This window comes from Notechis scutatus, chromosome 1, assembly GCF_049901735.1.
Source record: "Notechis scutatus isolate UNSWTSFEM ecotype Mainland chromosome 1, rNotScu1.2, whole genome shotgun sequence".
Lineage (NCBI taxonomy): Eukaryota > Metazoa > Chordata > Lepidosauria > Squamata > Elapidae > Notechis > Notechis scutatus.
Window position 1 is genome coordinate 49,660,860 of NC_142009.1, and position 21,233 is coordinate 49,682,092.

The window sequence follows — 21,233 nt, forward strand, 5'->3', positions numbered from 1 at the left end:
TCGTTTGTTCCTGGAATTTGGGGATTATTTAGAATTAGGGGAGGGAATGTTACAGATCTAAGTAACAGTTGCCAAGAAACACGACCCATCTTTATATAAACTGCATGTAGAGGACAACACCCTAATTCTCGCAATAGTATTGCCTTATCTTTGTTATTCCATTTTGTTCTGCTCATAATAATAATATTCAAAGCTATTTGGAAAGTCTCCAGCAAAAGTACTTTATTTGAAATCTATACCTTCCACTTGTCATCTCAATTCAAGAATTCTCTAAGTAATGGTACACATATTGCCACTTAATTGCACTGAGTTGAATTAGACATAAATGACTTTTCAAAGATGCTAGAATATTTGGAGTGGAGCAAAAGATTGAAGATCAGAATTGTCCATAAAAGGGTTCAAATGTTATACTTCCTCTCAGTTCTGAATTACGTTACCCACAAAGATTTTAGAGTGATCCCTGCTTTTATTACATTTTGTGCTGCTTACATTTACAAGTCATAATATACAACCCTCTCTACTTTGTTTTGAAATGTTTTATACATCATATGTTTGTGTACAGTTCTGGGAGAAAGTATTCACTCCTGTTAAAGTGGGTCTTTTTTGCAAACTTGAGCATCCATATCCTTAATGAGGAAGTTGCTGATTTGTTACAGTCCTCAAATCTCATTTTTACCCAGTAGTTTTTGATAATAGAGTCATAAACATTGATTTTAGCCTGAGGCACTATGGATGTTCTAAGGTTCTTGAAACATCCTGGTTGCATTCTTAGTGATTTTGGAAGAATAACAACTCTTGGGAAGATACACCATTTCCCCAAATCGTCTCCACTTCTTTATTTTTAAAATACAGGTAGTCCTTGACTTACAATGGTTTAATGACTGTTTGAAATTACAACACTTGAGAAAAATGACTTATGAGAGTTTTTCATACTTATGACCATTGCAGCATCCCCATGGGCATATGATTAAAATTTGGACAATTGACAACTGGCTCATATTTATTTATGATAGTTGTGGCCACCTCTTGTACCCTTCAGAAGTGCAGAAGCTTGCACTTTGGACAAGCAAAGTCAATGCAGTCTCCTCTTGAGTTGTCATCTAGGACACATGTGAGTAATTGCCCTCTTTCTTTGTGACAAAATTCCAAGGAACCAGTCTATTCACTGGTTCCTTGGTCTTCACTGCTGTCATCAGCTCTTTCACAGGCCCATCTTCAGTTTGTAATATCTTCCCCAGAAGCCCCAAACCTCCATTTCAAGACTGCACCTCTAACACAGTGGATCCCCAAAGCATTAAAATGACTTTACAGTCTAGACTGATGACTTTTTAGTCAATGACTTTTTTCAGAGGTCTTCAGAAACTTCAGTGGGACATAACATTATTCTAGTATCTCTGCAATGAAGCTTCAATATGAAAGGAGCCAAACTTTGTGAGTAGCCAAAACACAGCTGGCTCAAATCCATATTTTTATTGGTTTAATCTACTATCCTTAGTAATAGTTTTAGTTAAGTTTTTTTTAAAACCAGGGTGCAATTGCTTTTTCACATTTGCAAATCACATAGTAGAAGAGTTGACTCATGAAAGAAATGAAACAAGCTCAAGCCTTATTGTTAATTGTTTTTCCTTTATATATTAGTAAGATCCATTACACTATCATAAAATTTGGTTGCAAAGTCATGTAAAAAGAAAATCCCAAATGTGATGAATATTCACGGAACAGGAAATAAATGAACAAGAGTTAGCAGAGTAACAGTTTGATCCTACTTATAATTGTATACAAAGAATCAAGAATTTAGTAGGACTTTCTCCCAGGAAACTGGGAATGTGATTCAGCATGAAGTATCAGTGGCTGAGGGTTTCTTAAGTATGAAAAGACAGAGCAATAAACTTACAGTACTACCTTTCTGAGCAAGGCAGTACAAAGGAGGTTTTTTTTTTAAAAAAAAATACTTCTATTAAAGAGTTTAACAATACAAAAAGATATTACAAACTGGAATCAGAAAGAAAAAAGGAAATTTGAAAGAAATACAAAGTTCAGAAAAAAGGGAAAGGAAAAATCAGGGGAAAAAAAGGATATTTAAAGATGTAACTCTTGAACCTGCTTCCAGCAAGTGGTTCTGGCCATGTCATGGTCTTTGCTCCTCTGGAGAAATCTTAGTTTGCCATCATCTCACCCAAAACTCCAGTACAAATATTTCCAGCCAAGTTTTTATGTGCCAGTAAAATCACTATGCTATTTGAATGTATCATGCAAATATGCTTACTTTGCATCATTCATTTTCTTTCTGTTAGCCACAGCAAAATGTAAATAATAAGCGAGGGCAATTATATTGTACCTGCTAAACAAAGGTTATTGTGCTCAGCACATCTCTTTTCTGCAGGTTCACTAAGCACATTCAGAAGAACTCAAGTATGTTACCACTTTGCTCATCCATCAGCCTTCAGATGTTTCAGTAATTGAAACATCTTTTGTAAAATAGCTGAGGGGTTTTTTAAAATTTAGAACAGCTCAGTTATTACTGTTTTATTTTCAAGGGCAGATCATATATTCTATCTAGACACCCATAGGGAATATGGATGGGCAATAAAGTAGCATTTTGCAAAGATGTTTTTTTGTAAAATAGTAAATCTTAAAACGACAGCCAGTTTGGTAGATATAGTGGTTAAGGCACTAAATTAGAAACTAGGAGTCTGAATTCTAGACTCACCTTAAGCAAACCACTGGGTGATTTTGGGCCAGTTACTCTTTCCCAGCCCTAAGAAGGAGGCAATGGCACAAAAATCTTGCCAAGAAAACTGCAAGAACTAGTGCAGGGAGACATCAGGTATCAAAACTGAGCTGAAGGCGCACACACAAAAAGTCTTAAAACACCAATTTCATGTACTAAAATTTTAAAACTTCCTTCAAAACAAAATATTGCAGCCTATTTATTAGTAATTATACAAAAATGTTTAGCCCCGGATGGAAAAATATTGGTTCTCTTTAATATATGGGAAGCTATATAGTCCCAAATCACCCAATTAGCTTTTTGCCTAAAGATGAGGGTACAATTCACAGACTTCTAGTTTCTAGTCTAGTGCTTTAACCACTATATCAAACTGGCTCTCATTTTAAGATTTACTATTTTACAAAAAAAACCCACATTTTGCAAAATATTACTTTATTGCCCATCCATGTGTGTGTCTTTCATGGATGTTTAGAATATATGATCTGCACTTGTAAATACAAATCTAAATCAGCAATGTTTATACCAACAAGCAGCGGTTCCAATTGGTATCTCTCAGGGATGCTAAAAAAGATGGAAATTGGGTCTGCTAAGCATATGCTTAACTGCTGCGCTATTGCCTTTCCACACCTACATGTTCATAGGATTGCTTCAACAATCAAAGCAGCAAGTCTAAAATTCTACCATTAAAGGTAGGTAATAAAGTTTAGGTTACAATCCAAAACAGAAACAGCATGAGGGTACATTCAGGATACAAATAGGTTGTGCTGAAAGCATGGTGCCTTTTGTTAGTGAGCTACACCAGTGGTCCCCAACCTTTTTTGTACCAGGGACCAGTTTCACGCAGAAACACTTTTTCAAGGACCGGGGGGGGGGGGGGGAGAGGAGTCCGAGTTTGGTGGTTTGCTTGCAGATGTTTCATTACCTGACTAGGTAACATCTGATGTTGTTACCTAGTCGGGTAATAAAACGTCTGCCAGCAAACCACCAAGTTAAGGGAGCGCCAATGCCTCCTCATTGCAACCCTGAGCGACAGATATTCTCTTCTATTGGGACATTTAAAACGGAGGGTTTCAGCTGCAGATTCAGGAACTGCACCGGGCTGAGGAGCGCCTTCAAAACTGAGTGCTGGGCGGCGGCGGCCCACGGCTGTTTCCGCGGCTCAGGACAAGTCCCTGCAGGACGGCTGAGAAGCCCCACCTCTCGGCCCTGCCTCCCTCAGCCTCATCCCTCAGGTGTCTGCCTCGTTCCTCTCTCAGTCGCTCTCTCGCTCCTCCACCAGCCCAGGAAGAAACTGCTTCAAAGAAGCCGGCAGGGTGGCTTTTCCTGTTGGCGCAGCTCCCCGAGCGCCTGTTCACCCCCACCCGCCGCCAATCAATCCAGGTTCAATCCAGTGCTCCGTTCTGCCTGCCTGCCTGCCTTCGTTTCTGGTTGTTTCGGAGCAGCTTCGGCTGAGAAAAATAGGCGAATGGTTATTATTCTCAGCCGAAGCTTCTCCGAAACCACCAGAAACGAAGGCAGGCAGGCAGGCAGAACGGAGCACTGGATTGAACCTGGATTGATTGGCGGCGGGGTGGGGGTGAACGGGCACTTCGGGGGAGCTGCGCCGACAGGAAAAGCCACCCTGCCGGCTTCTTTGAAGCAGTTTCTTCCTGGGCTGGTGGAGGAGCGAGAGAGCGACTGAGAGAGGAACGAGGCGGGAGGAAACCGAAGCCACTGAGCCGGAGAGTAGGGCAGGCTTTGGTTGCTTCCTCCCTCCCCTTCTTTCATTTGTGTCCTTGATCCCTGATCCCAGCAGCATTCACCGAAGGCGAAGAAAGCCGCCATTTTTATTTTATTTTTTATTTTTATTTCTTTGCGGCCCGGTGCAAAGTGATCCACGGACCGGTACCGGTCCGCGGCCCGGTGGTTGGGGACCTCTGAGCTACACAACCCAAAGCGTATTTGCATATGTTACATGTGTCCTATTAAGCCACCAGCAAGTATCTTCCCCCAAGGTGCAGAGTGCAGAGTGATAATTATATTTAGATGATTAAACTAATGAATTGCATTTCCATCTGCTCATTCAATTCTCTATAGGGAAGAACGGAGTCTGGATTTTATTTTTAATGTAGCAACCTTCGTAACAAAGATATCAGCTACATCCTTTTCGTTGCTGTACATATTCAAATGCAGTTAATTAGCTCTGCTCTTTGTAAAAGAAAATAAATGCATATCATCATAAACTGCTGGGCTCTTGTTGAGCAGAAATACTGAAGCTTGGCATCCAAGAGGCCACTTTATCAGAGAATATGTCTGGAGAACAGGTTTTTTTGTCTAAGACCTCCAGTACTTAGCAATATTTTATTTGTATATAACTATACTGTCTTTTAAATGAACACAGCATCCAAAGTTGCTTTCCTACTTTCTAAGACAGGTGGTATGTCTCCAGAAGCTGTCTCACATGCCAGGTTTTAAAGTATCCCTCAAGCGATGTGATCAACAATTGGATCCACGAAACAAGGCTGGGCTGCGATGCAATTATAGTAATGGTGGGTTGGCAGTAAAAGTAGTCCCAGACTTATCTGTAATGCTAACTATCCACACCTATTGGTGGTGTTGTTTGCTGCCTTTCCTTGTAAAGGAAAGCGGTGCCATTTTTGTTTCTACCTGCATGATCTATGACTTCCCATAGGCCAAATTAAAGATAACCTGAGATCTGTTTCCATGGAAGAACATAAGGATATGTGTTATATTATTCACCTTGAAAATTAATAACATTATGCTAATAAACGCCAGCATAGCAATAATATTTTTTTATTTTAAAAAGTAATTTATACCACTTCTGTGAAAACATATACATTTACATATACATTTTTAAATACAGCACAAATATTTTCATTTATTAAAAAAGAAATCCCTACAGAAAAGTAGCTTGCTTTTTTATGTGAGTGATATTGATAATTTACAGCAGATCTTTTAAAAATATCTTCAGTCATTTTTGCTGGATTTGATAAAAATTAAGATGAGAGAAGGAGAGAAAAGACACCAATTATTTTCATCCAAAAGTTATTCTTCCAACCTGAACTTAGCCAGGAGAGGAAGATGGTCAGAGGAATTGCTTTCATTAGGAAGTCCATTGACTCCCCACAGATCTTGCTCAGTGACCAATGACAGTCTACCCAGAAGACTCAGTCCTCCACTGAAAAGAAGTTCAGCTCCTGTCAGAAGAAGAAAGTCTTTTTTAGATATATATAGTGTGAACACATAGATACTGCTTGCCAGGCAATTCCATTTTTGTCACAGCTCTGGCCAAATCTGGATATATTATAGTGCTATCACTGAGTCTGACATGAGTAAGAATTGCATTTACTATCCTGGGTACTTTTCTCCAATGTGGACATCCAGATGTGCGGACCTCATGTGATATAACATGAAAAAAGCCTTTCCAATGAAGGTGTGATGCACCAGATGGAATATGCACAAACAATAGCAAGAGTTTTAGCATGTTTACTTGCCAAAAGATGGTCAAATGACTGGTAACATTTTAGCACCATCTAGTGAATCATTGTCAAACTTTCTATTGCTAGATTACACTCTCTCTCTCTCTCTCTCTCTCTCTCTCTCTCTCTCTCTCTCTCTCTTCTCTCTTATATATATATATATATATATATATATATATATATATATATATATATATAATCTTTGGTTATTCGGGTTTTCTCCCGCGTAAAATTGGAAGTATCTAGGCGACGTTTCGATGAAGTCTCATTCATCATCTTCAGGCTTGTGTCTTCCAATTTTACGCGGGAGAAAACCCGAATAACCAAAGATCCACATACAAATACCCACGAGAACCTCAGAAAACAAATATATATATATATATATATATATAAATTTTCTGAAGTAGCAAAACCAGATCACATTTTACGGAATATATTATTTGTTAAATATATGAGCATGCAAGAGCATGCAGGAGTCATAACTTTATCTCCAAACAAAAACACTATCAGGATTAAAATAGAACATGGGTGCAATTTTTTTCAAGCCATAATAATTTTACATGTTCACATTTGCAGCTTAAATTTAAGCAAAATAAATATGAACGAGCCAGCTAGATTTACTTTTGATCACTACCATTCTGAGGATAGTATTTATGCAAAAAGGGAATTCACTACAATAAAGATAAGGAAAAAAAATGCTGGCAAGTTGCAAGCCTTCATTCAAGGCTAGGATGTGGACCAAGCCATCTGTGCAGTCAATACAAAAATTCAAATACAGCCTTGTGTATAAATCAACTCTCTTCTATGTCTATAGGATACTGTAAGCTGTAGGGAGCTGAAGAAACCACTTTTTACTTGGCCCACCATGGATGAAAATGTACCAAATTGGCCATAGGTTTCATACAAGATTTGATTACCTGATTCCTGAGTAACATCATCCCTTGCTGCAGAATAGAAGATGTAATCTACAGTCACTGCACTTCTAGAGTGGCAGGTTGTTACTTCTGGAACTCCACTGTCAGGCAGATAATGAGAGTAGACTGAAGACAATTGAAAGCTGTGATGTAAATCTGTGGGCAATCTAAAATGGAAGAAGTGATAAAAAAGCTGAATATTCCTTTCTAAATCTAAGTTATCAACATAAAAAGCTACCTATGCAGACAGTCAGGAGCATAACTATCCCCCTCTACTCCAGCATTTAAAGGATCATCTGCTGATTTTCCTTTTTTCGGCTATCAAGTTGTCACAGAATAAATAACCTAGGTTTTATAAGATATATAAGATTTTGTATATCTCTGGGTACAAACCTGAAATACTTTTAAGTGAAAATCTTCCCCATACTGTTTAATCAGGATTTAATAAACTTGAAACAGAGAAAGCCTATCTTTCTATTCTTTCCTTTTGCAGTTTTAGCATGATCATATTGACCCCAATTACACTATGTCTTAAATTACCCTTAATGATTAAGGTGAATGAATATTGTTAGGGATAACATTGTTTACCCTAACTGGTTTGGGTAAAAATAATAAATAAGGTATCATGGTTTGTTAGTTAAAGTGTGTGTAACTTTAACTGCAAGAATGTAATTAAGGGTGTGGTTGTAAAAGCACTATATAAGAAGCGAGGCAATTGCAGCTCTCTCTCTCTGGCTTACTGATCCCTAATTACTGGATGGATTGATGACTGCATTCTTGCTGGAACGGGGAGAGAAAAAGGAGTGTTGATTTTTCTCAACGGAGAGAAGATAAAGATTGGACTGATTTATTGTAAGTGTACTGACATTGGCTATTCAACACGGACTTTGCAAATAGAGTATCCCCGACAAGACTTGACTGAAATGATATATGACTAATGGACCGTTTATTTTGACTATGCTATAATTCTTAAATGGAATAAACTATATTTTTGATAGCACAAGCGTATCTGTATTTTTTACTGCGTGTTAACTAAAAAACTTATCTCACACATTTACCTGTCTTCCTATCTGACTTCGCTGCACATTCTGTTTAGTTTGTTTTCCTTAACACCCGTTGGGGAATCCAGGCTTAACAAATATGCTACTTTCCCTTCCCTTGTCTGTGTTCAATGATTTCTCTAGAATGGTTTTTGCTTTAGTTTAAGCTTGAATTTATAAAATCCAGCTAAATCTGGGTGCTTTAAGTACTGACAATTGAAAAGCAAATTAATAAAAATTGAGAAGAATTACCTTTTTGCTATTATTAGGATCTCTTCTGACTGTTCTAAACTTGCATCTTTAGTCTCTTTGCTCTCTAGAAAAAAGAGATGCTGGTGATAGGAATATACACCTGACATTCGAACCAGGTAGTTTATCTATTTGGTTGAACATTCACTTTTTCAGAACCTCAGGTAGATTTTTTTTTCTTCAAAACTTGCTGTTTGATTAATTGGAAAGGTCAGTTTCTACAAAAATTATCTGCCCCAAGGTGAGTCATCTGTGGCCCCATTGCAGCAGAAACCACCTCTAACCACGATTGATTAGCATTAAAAGTGAAGTTTCCTGAAGTGCCTTCTCTGCTCTCTGGGACAAAATCAACTCAAAATCGACACCCCCCCCTTCACATTGTTTAAAAGATCCCTTGAAGTCTGGCTCTTCTCCCTGGCCTTGAGTTGGAGTGGGTGTCAGGCCTCTTGTGATTCCAATGGCTCTTTTCAGAGACTGACAGTTTTCTTCTGAATTCCTGGGTTTTGTTTTTTGTTTGTATATATAATTGTTTTAAAGTTGCATGCCAGGGGCCTTATAAATATAATCAATGAGATGAAACGTAGAATAAATTTTAAGGTAGAAATAGATGTAAACTGCATTACAACTACAGGAAAGCACGAGTGAGATTTTATAAAATCACCTATCTTACTTAAATGCTTCATCAAGCATTATTAGTTTTTAAAAATCCCCAAAATTTGTCACAAAAATCCAGTCTTGCCCACCCACTCTGTGGCTCTCAGATCCCCTCAAAATGTTAAGTCCTGATCCTCAAACTCTATCCAACTTTGATCAACCCAATATTTTTCTTCTGTGGCAGTGGCTCTCCAAAGTTTTAGGTAGATTCCCCCCCCCCAATAATTTCATCTTATTCTGATATTAAAAAAAGAATAAATCAAAAATTCATATAATGGTCTTCAGTAAGTAAAGCAGACACTCTATCATGAAGCTACAAATATTGTGCACATGTTCAGACAGACTCATACAATATTATGACTCCTTCCACTCTGTCCAAAAGTTGCCCATACCTACAGCTGAACACTTGGAATAACTATAAAAAACAACAATCCTGGTTCTATTAAATTTGCTTTCTAGGCTCCTGTACAAACATTCAGCCTCTTAACACTTAACACTCATATTTGAGAGAAAAAGAATATTCACAAAGCCACTCCCTAGTCTCAAAAAAAAAATATCTACCTCTTTCTTTTACTAGGCGTTTCTGATGTTCCTCGTACATACAATCCTGAGAAATGCCAAGGCTTTGAGGCCAAATGGGAATCTGAAGTATCCTATTGCCCCTTGGGGACTGTTCCTGGCCAGATACCTTAAAAACAAAAACAAAACAAGATGTAGGTGGAATCTTAGAAATTATAATGTAAGTCTGCTCTCTCAAAACAATCCTCATAGCTTTGTGTTCCACCCACCAGAATAATTAGTGTCACATATAAACTTAGCGGTTCTAATACTCATTTCCGACTATTATTTCAAGAATTTAAAATGTAAAAATGCTTTGTCTGTTTCAAAGTATAATGTGTATAGTCTTAATCTTCTGTAACAAAGCTTTCCTCCAAGAGCTCATAATAGCATCCATAAGACTAAGATCTGTATGCAGGTGTTACTGGACCAATCCTTTAATGCACTGTTGTCATTCTCATTTCTGCTTTCAAATGATCCTTTGTATATATCACCCTCTTGTCACAGATCAGGATAAGCCGAGGCATGGTATACAAACTTTAAAGTGTATGCCTTTTTATTTTCCATTAGAGAGGGGAAGATCTAAGGGAGAAAGGAATGAAAAATCCAGAAACATTGGAAGAAACCAATTCCAGGACTTTTTAATCATATACTGTGTGTGAGGGTGGGTGGGGAGAAGAGAGATTCCCCATTTTCCCCTGAATTTTTCCATTTCCTCATCTCAAGCCTTTCAATTCACACAGGCCTTAGTGCAATCTCTACTCTTACTGTTACTTTTTGCAAGAAATTAATAATTGTTGCTGACTAATTTTGAGGGACGCTTGTTTGTCTACCTTTGTTTTCACAGCAGCTTCACAAACTGGTACTTACTTTTCCTATTGCCAGACCATCATAATTCAACTTTCCTTCTGTCAAGAAATTGTACAGAGGAGAATGAGGGACAGAATTGAAATCACCACAGATGACAAGGGGACAAAAACGCCCGTCTTCACGAATGGCAACACTGGTAATTTCTGCCAGGAGCATGGCTAGCTGGGTTAGTTTAATGTCTCCCCGCCTTGGATTATACAGGAGATGTGTATTGGCCACACAGATGGCTGTGGGGGCTTTGTAGGAAAACTGAGGCTGCAGGAGCAGAACTAGCCCCACATTATCTCTATCCAAAAGTGGGATATTGTGACGGAAGAATTCCACAGGTTTGGAGGAAAGAAGACTGAATTTGGAGGTCTTGAAGCATATGGCACAGCCATCAGGCTTTCTTCCTGTCCTCATTTTGTATTCACAGTGATAGCCTAGAAAAAAACAGAAAAGGACAAGTTTCATGATTTCCAAAAACTACAAGCGTAGAAATTGAGCAAGAATTATGCCTCATAATTCTGTAATGCAGTTTACTTTTGGCTTAGGGCACCAGGTGAATCTATTCATTACAGTAGGTTTAACAAAGCACGGGTAAAGAAATCAGGGGTTAGCACAGTCTGACAATTCAGCATTTATGATTTAAAACAATTAGTCCCTTTTAATTAGTTAAATAATACAGTCAAAAGACAAACAGAGGGAGATGGAAGCACTTCATATTGCCTCATCAGTATTATCATTATTGTAATGTAGGTACTGATGAGTCAATACGAAATGCTTGCATCTACCTTTATTCATCTTTTGGCTGTATTGTTTAAATTTATGATTTAACAAAAATAGTTAAGCAAAACAATTTAGCATCATGGTTAGGCAGGAATGATTAGACAGAATGTATGTTTCATAAGGAACAAATTCTGAAGAATTAATGACACATAAAAGAACCTATTATATATAGTATATGTTCACATAATTAAAAGCCTTTGTTGGTTTGCTAATAGGATTATTTATTATGTTTATATTAGAAAAGAGAGCAAACCTATTAGGTACTGCTGCTTTCCTACAAATTGCTCACTTTTCAGTACTGAAACTGGGCTGGGGATAAATAGAACGCAGGGTGTAAAGTAAGGAAGAGTACTCTATATATTTTTATAATTAAGTAAAAAAGCTAACTGTTTTACTATGCAGGATATTTTTGGTTACATTTAATGGAAGTATAATACCTAGGGCTTCTAAGCTTGGTTTGATCTCTACTCCATATTGGTCTTCTTGGACTTCCTGCAAACAAAGTACCTGTGGGTGGAGAAACAGGCGATCCACAATGAAAGAGCCATGTCATCACCTAACAGTATTATTATGACAATTTTAAAAGTGATTTGAATTCTAATTAATACAGTAATAAAAATTAATGCAGATAATTTAACACTAAATAAAAGGATTGATGAAAAGGACTGGATACATCCAAGCAAAGTTAAAAATTTTCCAAGTCTTACCGATTTGAGAGAGATAGAGTTAATATACATATAGCTTTTCCAGCAAAAGCAATGGGGCGGTTACATGGTCACAATGCTATGCACATTTATGTAAATACTACTAGGCTTAGGGTAGCACACAATGCTAAATAAATACATATTCTGCAAAAGGGTTGGCTTTTCCAATGTTCTTCCACTTGAAAGCGATCCACTTCTAAGTAAGCATAAATAACATTGTGCTGCAAGAAAATAAGTCAAGATTCAAGAAAAAAAAACTTTCATTTTGATGTCAGATTTGTCAGAGAAGTGTATTTTGAAACACCATACCTCCTGACCCTGCTGGCTTTTTGAAAGGCCTTGAAGGCCTGGATTTGTTCCTAGACACAGGAGTTGGGAAATTAGTTGGAGCACACCGGGTATTCTTATTTATTGCATTTATTTTGATCAGTTTTTTTACTGGCAGCTTTCTACTTACATCTGCATCAAGTTGTTTGATATCGGCAAGAATGTTGGGAAAGCGATAATTCCAAGCTAGTATTTGCTGCTGGCAGTGTTTGTAAAGGTGGGGATTGTATTCTAATAAGTCCTGGGAAAGAATGTTGTATGACATTACAGTAAAATCAAATGTTGCCTGTGGGTCTTTATCATCTTGGTTGATCTGTATCTTGTCTCCAATAATTGTTGTTTTTTTGCTTTGATGGCAAAAGTATTCCCAATGTCTCTTGATCAATCCTGGCAAAACACAATAAATCAAAGGATGGAAATAAGGTTTAATTTTATATATATATAAAATAAAACCTTGTGAGTTTTATTGTGGCACTGTTTTACAGCACAAGATCCAGGATATCTCCACAATAAAACTCACAAGGCCATCACACAGCCCATTATACCAACATCAACTCCATCAACCAATCAAGAGGCAGCAGCGCAGCCAACCAGCCCAGCACACCAGCCCCCATCATCAGTATTTATAGAGAGACGGCAGCTCCGATCACACACTGCTTGCACTGGCACGAAGCCGAAAGCATCAGCCTGAGGATGGCGAGTGGGATCTCGCTGAAACGTCGCCAAGATACTCTTAATCTTACACAGGAAAAGACCCAAACACACCTAGACACACACACACATATATGTTTTCTTAAGTTTTCGCGGGTATTTACATGTATGGTATTCAGCTTTGTTCGGGTATTTTCCCAGGTCATTATAGTTGTGCTTTTATTTATTTATATATATATAAAATATAAATATAAATATAAATAATATAAATATAAATATAAATTAATTATAGATCTAGTAAGTTAATATAAATCTAATCAAATTTTGATCTAATTACCAGATGCATAGCAGGGACAGTGCATTAACAATAATCAAGAAGAAATCTAGAAGATGCCAAGTTGATTATTTTTTCTTATTGTATAATACTGCTATTTTCCATTAACACTGACTCCCATTTAAAAAGATGGGTGCATCTTTATTATCAAAAATGTTTATTCATAGTATAGCATAGCATAGCATAGCATAGCATAGATAGAATAGAATAATTTATTGGCCAAGTGTGATTGGACACACAAGGAATTTGTCTTGGTGTAAATACTCTCAGTATACATAAAAGATACATTCATCAAGAATCGAAAATCATAAGGTACGACACAATGATAGTCATAAGGTACAATAAGCAATCAAATCATACTAGAAAACAGTCACTATAAATCATAAGTATACAAGCAACAAAGTTACAGTCCCAAGTGGGAGGGGATGGGTGATAAGGAGTGATGACAAGATTAACAGTAATAGCATAGCAAAATTATCTAAAAGACTCCTCAGGGTATCTTTAAGAAGAAATAATTTCATAGACCCCAAAAAGTGCACTCTGGGATATCTACACATAATTCTAGTAATTAGGATTCTTTGGAGGAGAGGTAATAAAAATATACACATTAATAAGATAATTATGAATTTTAAAAAAAATCTGAATAAATGCAAGTCAGTGTACTTGAAGAATTGAGGAACTAAAATCAGATGGCATCCTGTTGTTCCTCCAAAGAACTTACAGCAGGCATCAGGCAACAACTTATCTTTTTCAAAGTCTCACTCAATGTGTTGGATTAGGGACCTGTTTACTTAGGTTACTTGTGGGACTGCCAATCCACTGATCTCTGCCCATCCTACTCGATCTCGCAGTGGGAATGTTCTGGGTCTTTTGATGAAGCTGTGTCACCTGATGGATCCCAGGAAGTATACCTTTTCCTCTCATAGGCACCTGCACGTGCTCTATTAAGCAACCTGTCCCCAGAAATGCAGATGACCCAACCCAATTGGCCTGTAGGAAGACTGTGAAGACTTGGTTCTTTGCTCAGGAATATTAGTTATGAGGGCTCTCATGTATGTGCATTGTGTATGATCTGAGATTTTCATGGGGCTCTTTTCTTGGTTTGGGGGGGTTCCTTTGGGGGGGTTCTTGGTTGATTATGTTTTTATTCTGTTCGTTATCCAGAGTTGGGCAATCATAAAAATTAGACAAGAGTATTCAAATTCTCTCTATAATCCAACTAATTATCCATATCCTATTAAGACAAACAATCAACATAATAAAATGCCATCTTACTTTTTAGTTTTGGAGTGTTTTCTTCTTTAAGTGGAGATGATGATTTTTCATTTAAAGAAGATACATTTATTTTTGTTTCAACACTGCAACTAATGTCCTGCACTTCGCTATCTCTTCTTTTTTTACAAACTGGTTCATAGTCCTCGGATTTCATTTTTGCTGTACAAAAATTAATGGAATAGTTTTGCCAGAGATTGGGAGAAAGTTGCAAGTTCCAGAATAGGGGAAGTCTCAAATTCTCCCCAAAATTCTGAAGTTTCAAGTATGGGTAGCAAGCCCAAGAATAGTATTTCACACACTTCAGGCACTGAAAAGCTTGAGCATTCTGGAGATATCTTTGAAGATGATTCTGGTAAAAGCCCCAATCTCTAACCAGCCTGTGAACGTGGCGGGACAGCATGGGATATCTAGAAGAAAAGCAACAGTAGTTAGATTTCTGTAATATAAAATTTAAAATGGAAAGGAGAAAGAATAAATGGAGAAGGATAAGAGGGAAAAGGTGGTGCAATGAGTGTAGTACTGCAGGCTATTTCTGCTGTCTGCCTGCAATTTAGCAGTTCAAATACCACCAGGCTCAAGGTTGACTCAGCCTTCCATCCTTCTGAGGTGGGTAAAATGAGGAGCCAAATTGTTGGGGGCAATATGCTGACTCTATAAATCGTTTAGAGAGGGCCGTAAAGCACTGTAAAGCGGTATATAAGTCTAAATACTATTGCTATTGCTACAATTATCTAAAAATTTAGACTGGTGTCATTTGTATAATGTTTAAGATAGCTGTCTATGAAAGTGCATAAGCATCACTTACTGACATCAATATTTCAGTATTAGAAAGTATAGGTAGAAGCCAGTTGCTGGGTCAGTGGGAAAATATTTCTGCCTTCACATACTTTTTGTGGTACAGGTACTCCTTGATTTACAATCATTTGTTTAGAGGTTGTTCGAAATTATAACAGCACTGAAAAAAGTGACTTACTACCAGTTCTCGCACTTACTGGCATATATTTATGATGGTTGCAGCATTTCAGGGCCATGTGACCACCATTTGCAACCTTCCTAGCCAGCTTTCTATAAGCAAAGTTATTGGAAGAAGCTGGATTTGTTTAACAACATGATTCACTTAACAACTGCAATAATTAACTTAATAACTATGGTAAAAAAGATCAAAAAATCAAGTGCAAGTTAACAACTTCCATGATAGGCAACAAAAATTCCCAATTGTGGTCTTAAGTCAAGGATTATCTGTATATTACTGTTTTCTAGTTGCCCACAGACGGTACAGAATGCTGGACATTTTGTTCTCCTGCTACATTTGTAACAGGTCTTTTCATTTACAATCTGAGTATCTTTTTGAACTAAAGTACAGTAGACATGATAGTAACTGTATGAATACAATTTTGGATATCTTTTTAGCTTGATACCATTTCTTTTTTAGCCCTGACATGATGGGCAACACCAATGTGCCAACTCCAAGACTGTGAATAAACAGTACCTCCTTGTTTGCAATTAATCATGTGTGAATAACCCCACCCCGGATCTTTTTTTTTTTTTAAAGTAATGTCTATTGAAATACAAGTTTTTTGCAAAATAAACTGGCTAAATTAATTTTTTTTTAAATTGTGTTTTGTTACAGACTTGGAGCTTGTAACTTGTATTTTACAACATTTGTATTTATATTCTACAACAAACAGAGGAAGTGTGTTTCAATATTATAACAGGACTAGAGTCAGGATTCCTAGTTTGGTGCTAGCTTGAAAATTATTGGCACCTGCTGACAAAATGACATTAACAACATGCTTACACTAAATATTGCCATACAAATTTGATCCAAGCCACAGCCTTCATCTTAAAAGGAATTTAGGGAAGACATTATTTTTATGCCATAAAAACTTTGTGGATACCCAAAGTCTTTTTTTAAATGAGTTGGTTATACAGCACTCAAGCTCAATTAGAATCACATAACACTGGACAATAAAACTTTTTTTTCCCAAAAACTTTTTTGTTTGCTTCCTGAAACATTTTGGTGATTATGATAGACCCTTCAAACTGAACACAAATATAATTTAAGAATGACTGCATAATGCAGGGTGTGTAGCTAAAAGTCTGCAGAATTGTAGCTGTACAATTTGGGATGAACACCCTTTGAATGGTGTGGGGGTAGGAATGGATTTCCAGAGGAAAAAATTGCAACTACAGGAACCAGGAATATTATACTCAGGTGACCCTGAGGACAAAGATAAATCTCCAAGTGCTTCAAGGACCCTCTAAAAGGATGCAAATGACCAGCTGTCTGCAAGGAATAGAAATCCTTCCATTTCCCACTATTCTGTCAGAGATGAAGAAGCTTCTTGGATGAGAAGCAAAATGTCTTCAAAAGAAAAAAAAAACAAGGAAGTCCAGCTGCCTCCTGAAAAAAACACCTTTGGGACAACCATGACCTGGATGACTGAGAATCTCTACAGACGTTTAACTCAGCCTATTGATAAAGGAGAGTATTTGTAGATCAGAGGGCGACATGAGGGGTCCTTGGTGCTCTTTGAGCTTGTTTTCTTGCAGACGTTTCATTACCCAAACTAGGTAACATGCTAGCACTGATGATGTCTTGCAAGAAAACACTATCCCCCCCAAGCAGGTGAAATCCGAAGGGGCAGTCCTTATCCTTCTGGCCAGCGTTTCCCGGTGATGCTCGACTACAGTGACCATACTCATATCAAGGGAGTGATGCGAGTTGTAGTCCAACATATCCGACGGCAGTAAGATTCGGGGAGCCTGTCCTAGGCCACGAGGGAGGTCCGTATCTTTACCTCCGAGCGGGCCACTTCCGCTCTCCCGGCCAGACCTCTGCTCTCCACCGCCACTCGCCCGACGGGTCATCTCAGGCTGCTGCCGCCGCCGCCGCCTCTTTCATTCACCGCGCGCGATCAGGAGTCAGGCCCCCGCGCGCTCTCAACCAGCCACTCCTCCCGCAGAACAAAGCACACCTGTTTCTTCCCCCCACCCCACCTCTGCTTTCGCTTCGGCGCATGGGACTTGTAGTTTTATTTTTTTTCCACGGGCGTTACTTTCGATCACGTTTCCGTAGACTCACGAAAAATAAGCCGTTGAGAAACTGTTTTGGGGTTCTTTAAACCCCTCCTATTTTCCCCGTTTAGGAAACTGCTTGGGAACCCCAGCTCTGCTGAAGGATCAAAGAGGTGACTAGTTTTTAACTCTTTTAACGGTCATTTCGTGGCGGGCGGATGGATTCATCTAAAGGTTTGCTGCGAGGCAGGAAGTTTGAACCGGAAAACTACTCTTCATTATTTTATCTCTTTCGTCTTTCCGAAGGCCAAATCTCGAAGAAGTGACTGGAGGAGGGGAGGAACCGGAAAAGAAAAGCGCACTCGAAAAAACCCTCTTGTTTTTAACGGAAACGTCGCTGTCGCCATCTCAGCGTTGGGCGGAAGCAGAAATGAGAGACCGAGAGGTTTCCTCGGCAGAGTGAGCGAAGAAGGCGCGATGCCGCTGGTGTTGCTCTGCGGGCTGCCGGGCAGCGGCAAGAGCCGGCGCGCCGAAGAGCTGCGCGCCGCTTTGGTCGCTGAAGGCGAACGGCGCGCCTTCGTTGTGTCCGAGGCAGACGTGGCCGGAGGCCGGGCTGCCTTGCGGGCGGCGGCCGAGCGTCTGCTGAACCAGCGGGACGTGGTAATCGTCGACGCGGGCAGCGAGCTGAAGAGCTTCCGCTACGAGCTATATTGCCTCAGCAAGCACGCGGAGACCCCGCACTGCTTGGTGCTCTGCCCGGGAGGTGGCGCGCTTCCCGACCGCCCTCCTTTGGAGCCGCCGGACTCGCAAAACCGCTGGGACTGGCCTCTCTTTCTGGCGCCCGAGGACCCCGCCGAGCCTCTGCCCCTGCCCGAGATCCGCGCTGCCCTCTTGGAGCGACGCCCGCCTCCTCCCAACCAGTCCACGCGCTCCCAGCCGCTCCAATCCGCCGGCTTCCTTCATCAACTCGACCGCCTGACCCAAGAGGTGCTGGCTGCCGTCATGGCTGCTCAGAGGGACGGCGCCCAGGCCGGACAGTTCATTCCGGTGGCGGTGGATGGGCTAGCAGGAGGCGGCCGAGAGCCTCTAGGCTTGCGCTTAACAGGCCGGTCAGCCTGGCTGAGCTGAGCCGCCTGCGAAGGCAGTTCCTCAGTTATGCCAAGATGCACCCGGGAGAAGGCGAACAAAATCTGCCCCAGCTGGGCGGCATGTTTCTTCAGTACCTGAGTCAAAACCTGCAGTGAGCGCAGCAGATTCCTCTGAGTAGCAGTTGCTGGCCCAGCTCTGTGTATGGAGGATGGACTTGGGCAGGACGCTTCGTTTAGATACTTTTTGCTATTTAATTCTGGACAAGAATTCTGTCACTTACCGAATTTATAGACTGCTTTTGAAACTATTTGATGAAGACAGATGAAGACATTTTTAAAATGATGTTTTTCAGTATACATCTATTTATATTTGAATTGCAGTTGTCATTATTTTTATATTGTGCCTTGTTTAAAGAAGTTCATTGGTAGATTTCAACATTCATAGTGATTCCCATGGGGTGAATTTGGCAGAAACAGAGTGACTGAAGTTCACACATTCAGCTTTCTAACCAAAAATTCAGTGCAATCCTGAAAAATGTGTTTATCAAATACATTTGGACTTAATATAACTATTTTTTTTACACAAAGAACATTACATTGTGCTTATAATATTTGTATGTGTGATTAACTTATTCAAGAGCTGTAAGTTTGCATTGATGTTGACTGAGAAGGCTTATGCAAAGCTGCATTCATGAGTTTCCATTTTGCTGGATAAGGCCCAGAGTTGAAGTCGGTCAAGATCCTTCTAGATCTAATTTCTAAATGGTTGGCTATTCCTCCCATTTTAGTTGTTTACTGTTGACTAGATGATGTTTTGATGATTTGAGAGATTATGAAAAGAGTGTATTTTTTTTTCTATTTTTGTTTTCTAAACCTGTTAGCTTTTTTCTGATTTTTCTTTTTTTCTTATTTTATATTTATTTGTATTTTTATCTTCCCTTTTAAAAGTTTTTACAAACTTATATGTGCGTGTGTATAGTGCTACATAGCTTCAATATTAACTTGGGATTTAGTTCTAAGTTTTAGCATAACCTTCCTTAAACAGTTGTCTTAAATGTGCTGAGATGAGTGTGATTAAGTAAAAACAACTATTGTTCACTTCTCAGTAAAGAGAATCGGTGTTTTGATACATGGCAATTAAATGAGTGTTAAGTATCTGACAAATTCATATATTACAAACCTTATTGTCATGATGCCATTCCTCATCTAGTTTTAACTGAATGAAGCAGAAGTCACTGAGCAATCAAAATTGATTCTATCCTTTTAAAACCAAATACAGTAAGAATGTTCATTAAAATATATACAGTACAGTAGTGAAGTTGTCATGAAAATACTGACTGCTATACCTAGAACATAGAAGCATTGTGGTGATCTCACATTCTAAAATGAGGAGAATCTCAAGTTGTGTAGTTAGTGTAATAGACAAATCCCAATTGTTCTGTACAAGCAGCCTTCAGAGAAAATCATCAGATGTATATTCTGTGTTACATTTGGCAGCAATACAGCCACATTGTGACATTGTCAAACAAAAGATCTTCCCCATTACCATAATTATACATCTGCAGTTGTTTATTTAAAAAAAAACCTATTTGTTTATAAGTTGGTCAGTATAGCCTACCCAAATTTATAGATTTTAATTGTGCAGGTTATAGCATGACAACACATTAATGAAGAAAGGTTTTGGTCTGTATTTGTCCCTAGAATGTATAAGCAAGACTCACAGAAGCTAATGTAATAAATTTTTAGCGTTTATAATCCTGCACTTCTATTTTTTATTTATTTTGCCATCATATAACAATTTTCAGAGATTTGGCTGTCAGTAAATTACAGATAGAGGCTATCTTAATTGTACTAATTCTATAATGACTTATCTGCACATTGTGTAGGATTCTGCACACATGAAACACCATTGAACAACATCCATTGATCCTTTTGTGAAATTGATATAAAGCAAAACCTCGAGCCAGGATCCAGGGGCAACTTACAAATTTTATATTAAATTTGTGACTGTCAGCCTTCAAGATCTTGCATCTTTTCTACTGCCTTGCATCTTTTGGCTGCCATAAGTAAGGGGGGGGGAGGAGGGGGGAATGGTCTGGGAAGAGAGCTGGAGGTGTTACATTCTTGTGTTGTGTAAATGAGTGGGGGGGAGTATAAATTCCTGCTTTTAGGTTTCTATTTCTTGCTTAGCTTTCTTTTCTCTGCGCAGCTGCAAACCTTTATCAAAATATGCCAAGGTCAACTGATAGAGGCCTCATCACCACCTGAAGATGTCCACATGATCATATTCAGAACTTCTAATTGGAAGAATCTTTTGAACTATGGGGGGTGGGAACAACTTCATCACTTTGTATATGTGATCTGTGCGTCTAAATTCTCAGATTCAGAATCCTACTTGATGCTACCACTTCATTTTTCAGTAAAAGAATTCTTTAATCTATGGAGTCTAAGTATTTCTTTCTTGGATTTTGAATGGAGCACAGACTGACAGTGACATTTTACTGTTTTTGCTGCTATTAGTACTAGTACTAGTATAAAGTTTCCCCCCAGCTGCGTATGCTATATAGTGCTTG

At 38.7% G+C, this 21,233-nt stretch overlaps 2 protein-coding genes across 2 annotated transcripts; one reads left to right on the forward strand and one right to left on the reverse strand.

Moving 5' to 3' along the window:
* Window positions 1-5,501: 5,501 nt before the first annotated feature.
* Window positions 5,502-17,960, reverse strand: ANGEL2 (angel homolog 2). Its single transcript, XM_026682850.2, has 9 exons — window positions 17,356-17,960; window positions 14,555-14,961; window positions 12,425-12,681; window positions 11,701-11,770; window positions 10,496-10,917; window positions 9,629-9,755; window positions 8,417-8,480; window positions 7,128-7,291; window positions 5,502-5,928 (listed from the first exon to the last, which is right to left on the reverse strand). The coding sequence occupies exons 2-9, from the start codon at window positions 14,952-14,954 to the stop codon at window positions 5,777-5,779; spliced, it is 1,656 nt and encodes a 551-aa protein (XP_026538635.2). The 5' UTR covers window positions 14,955-14,961; window positions 17,356-17,960; the 3' UTR covers window positions 5,502-5,776.
* Window positions 17,961-18,049: 89 nt separating this feature from the next.
* Window positions 18,050-19,035, forward strand: KTI12 (KTI12 chromatin associated homolog). Its single transcript, XM_026682837.2, is given in 2 exon segments — window positions 18,050-18,671; window positions 18,674-19,035. Coding segments are annotated over 2 exon segments (765 nt in total). The 3' UTR covers window positions 18,817-19,035.
* The last annotated feature ends 2,198 nt before the right edge of the window (window positions 19,036-21,233 follow it).

Bases quoted from the DNA above. Each gene is read 5' to 3' on its own strand.
- ANGEL2 (XM_026682850.2), bottom strand. From the start codon at position 14,954: ATGCTGTCCCGCCACGTTCACAGGCTGGTTAGAGATTGGGGCTTTTAC. The intron at 11,771-12,424 runs GTAAGTAGAAAG...CTCCACCCACAG, and splicing joins TCAAACAACTTGATGCAGAT to GTACTTTGTTTGCAGGAAGT. The intron at 10,918-11,700 runs GTATTATACTTC...GTTTTTTTCTAG, and splicing joins ACCAAGCTTAGAAGCCCTAG to GCTATCACTGTGAATACAAA.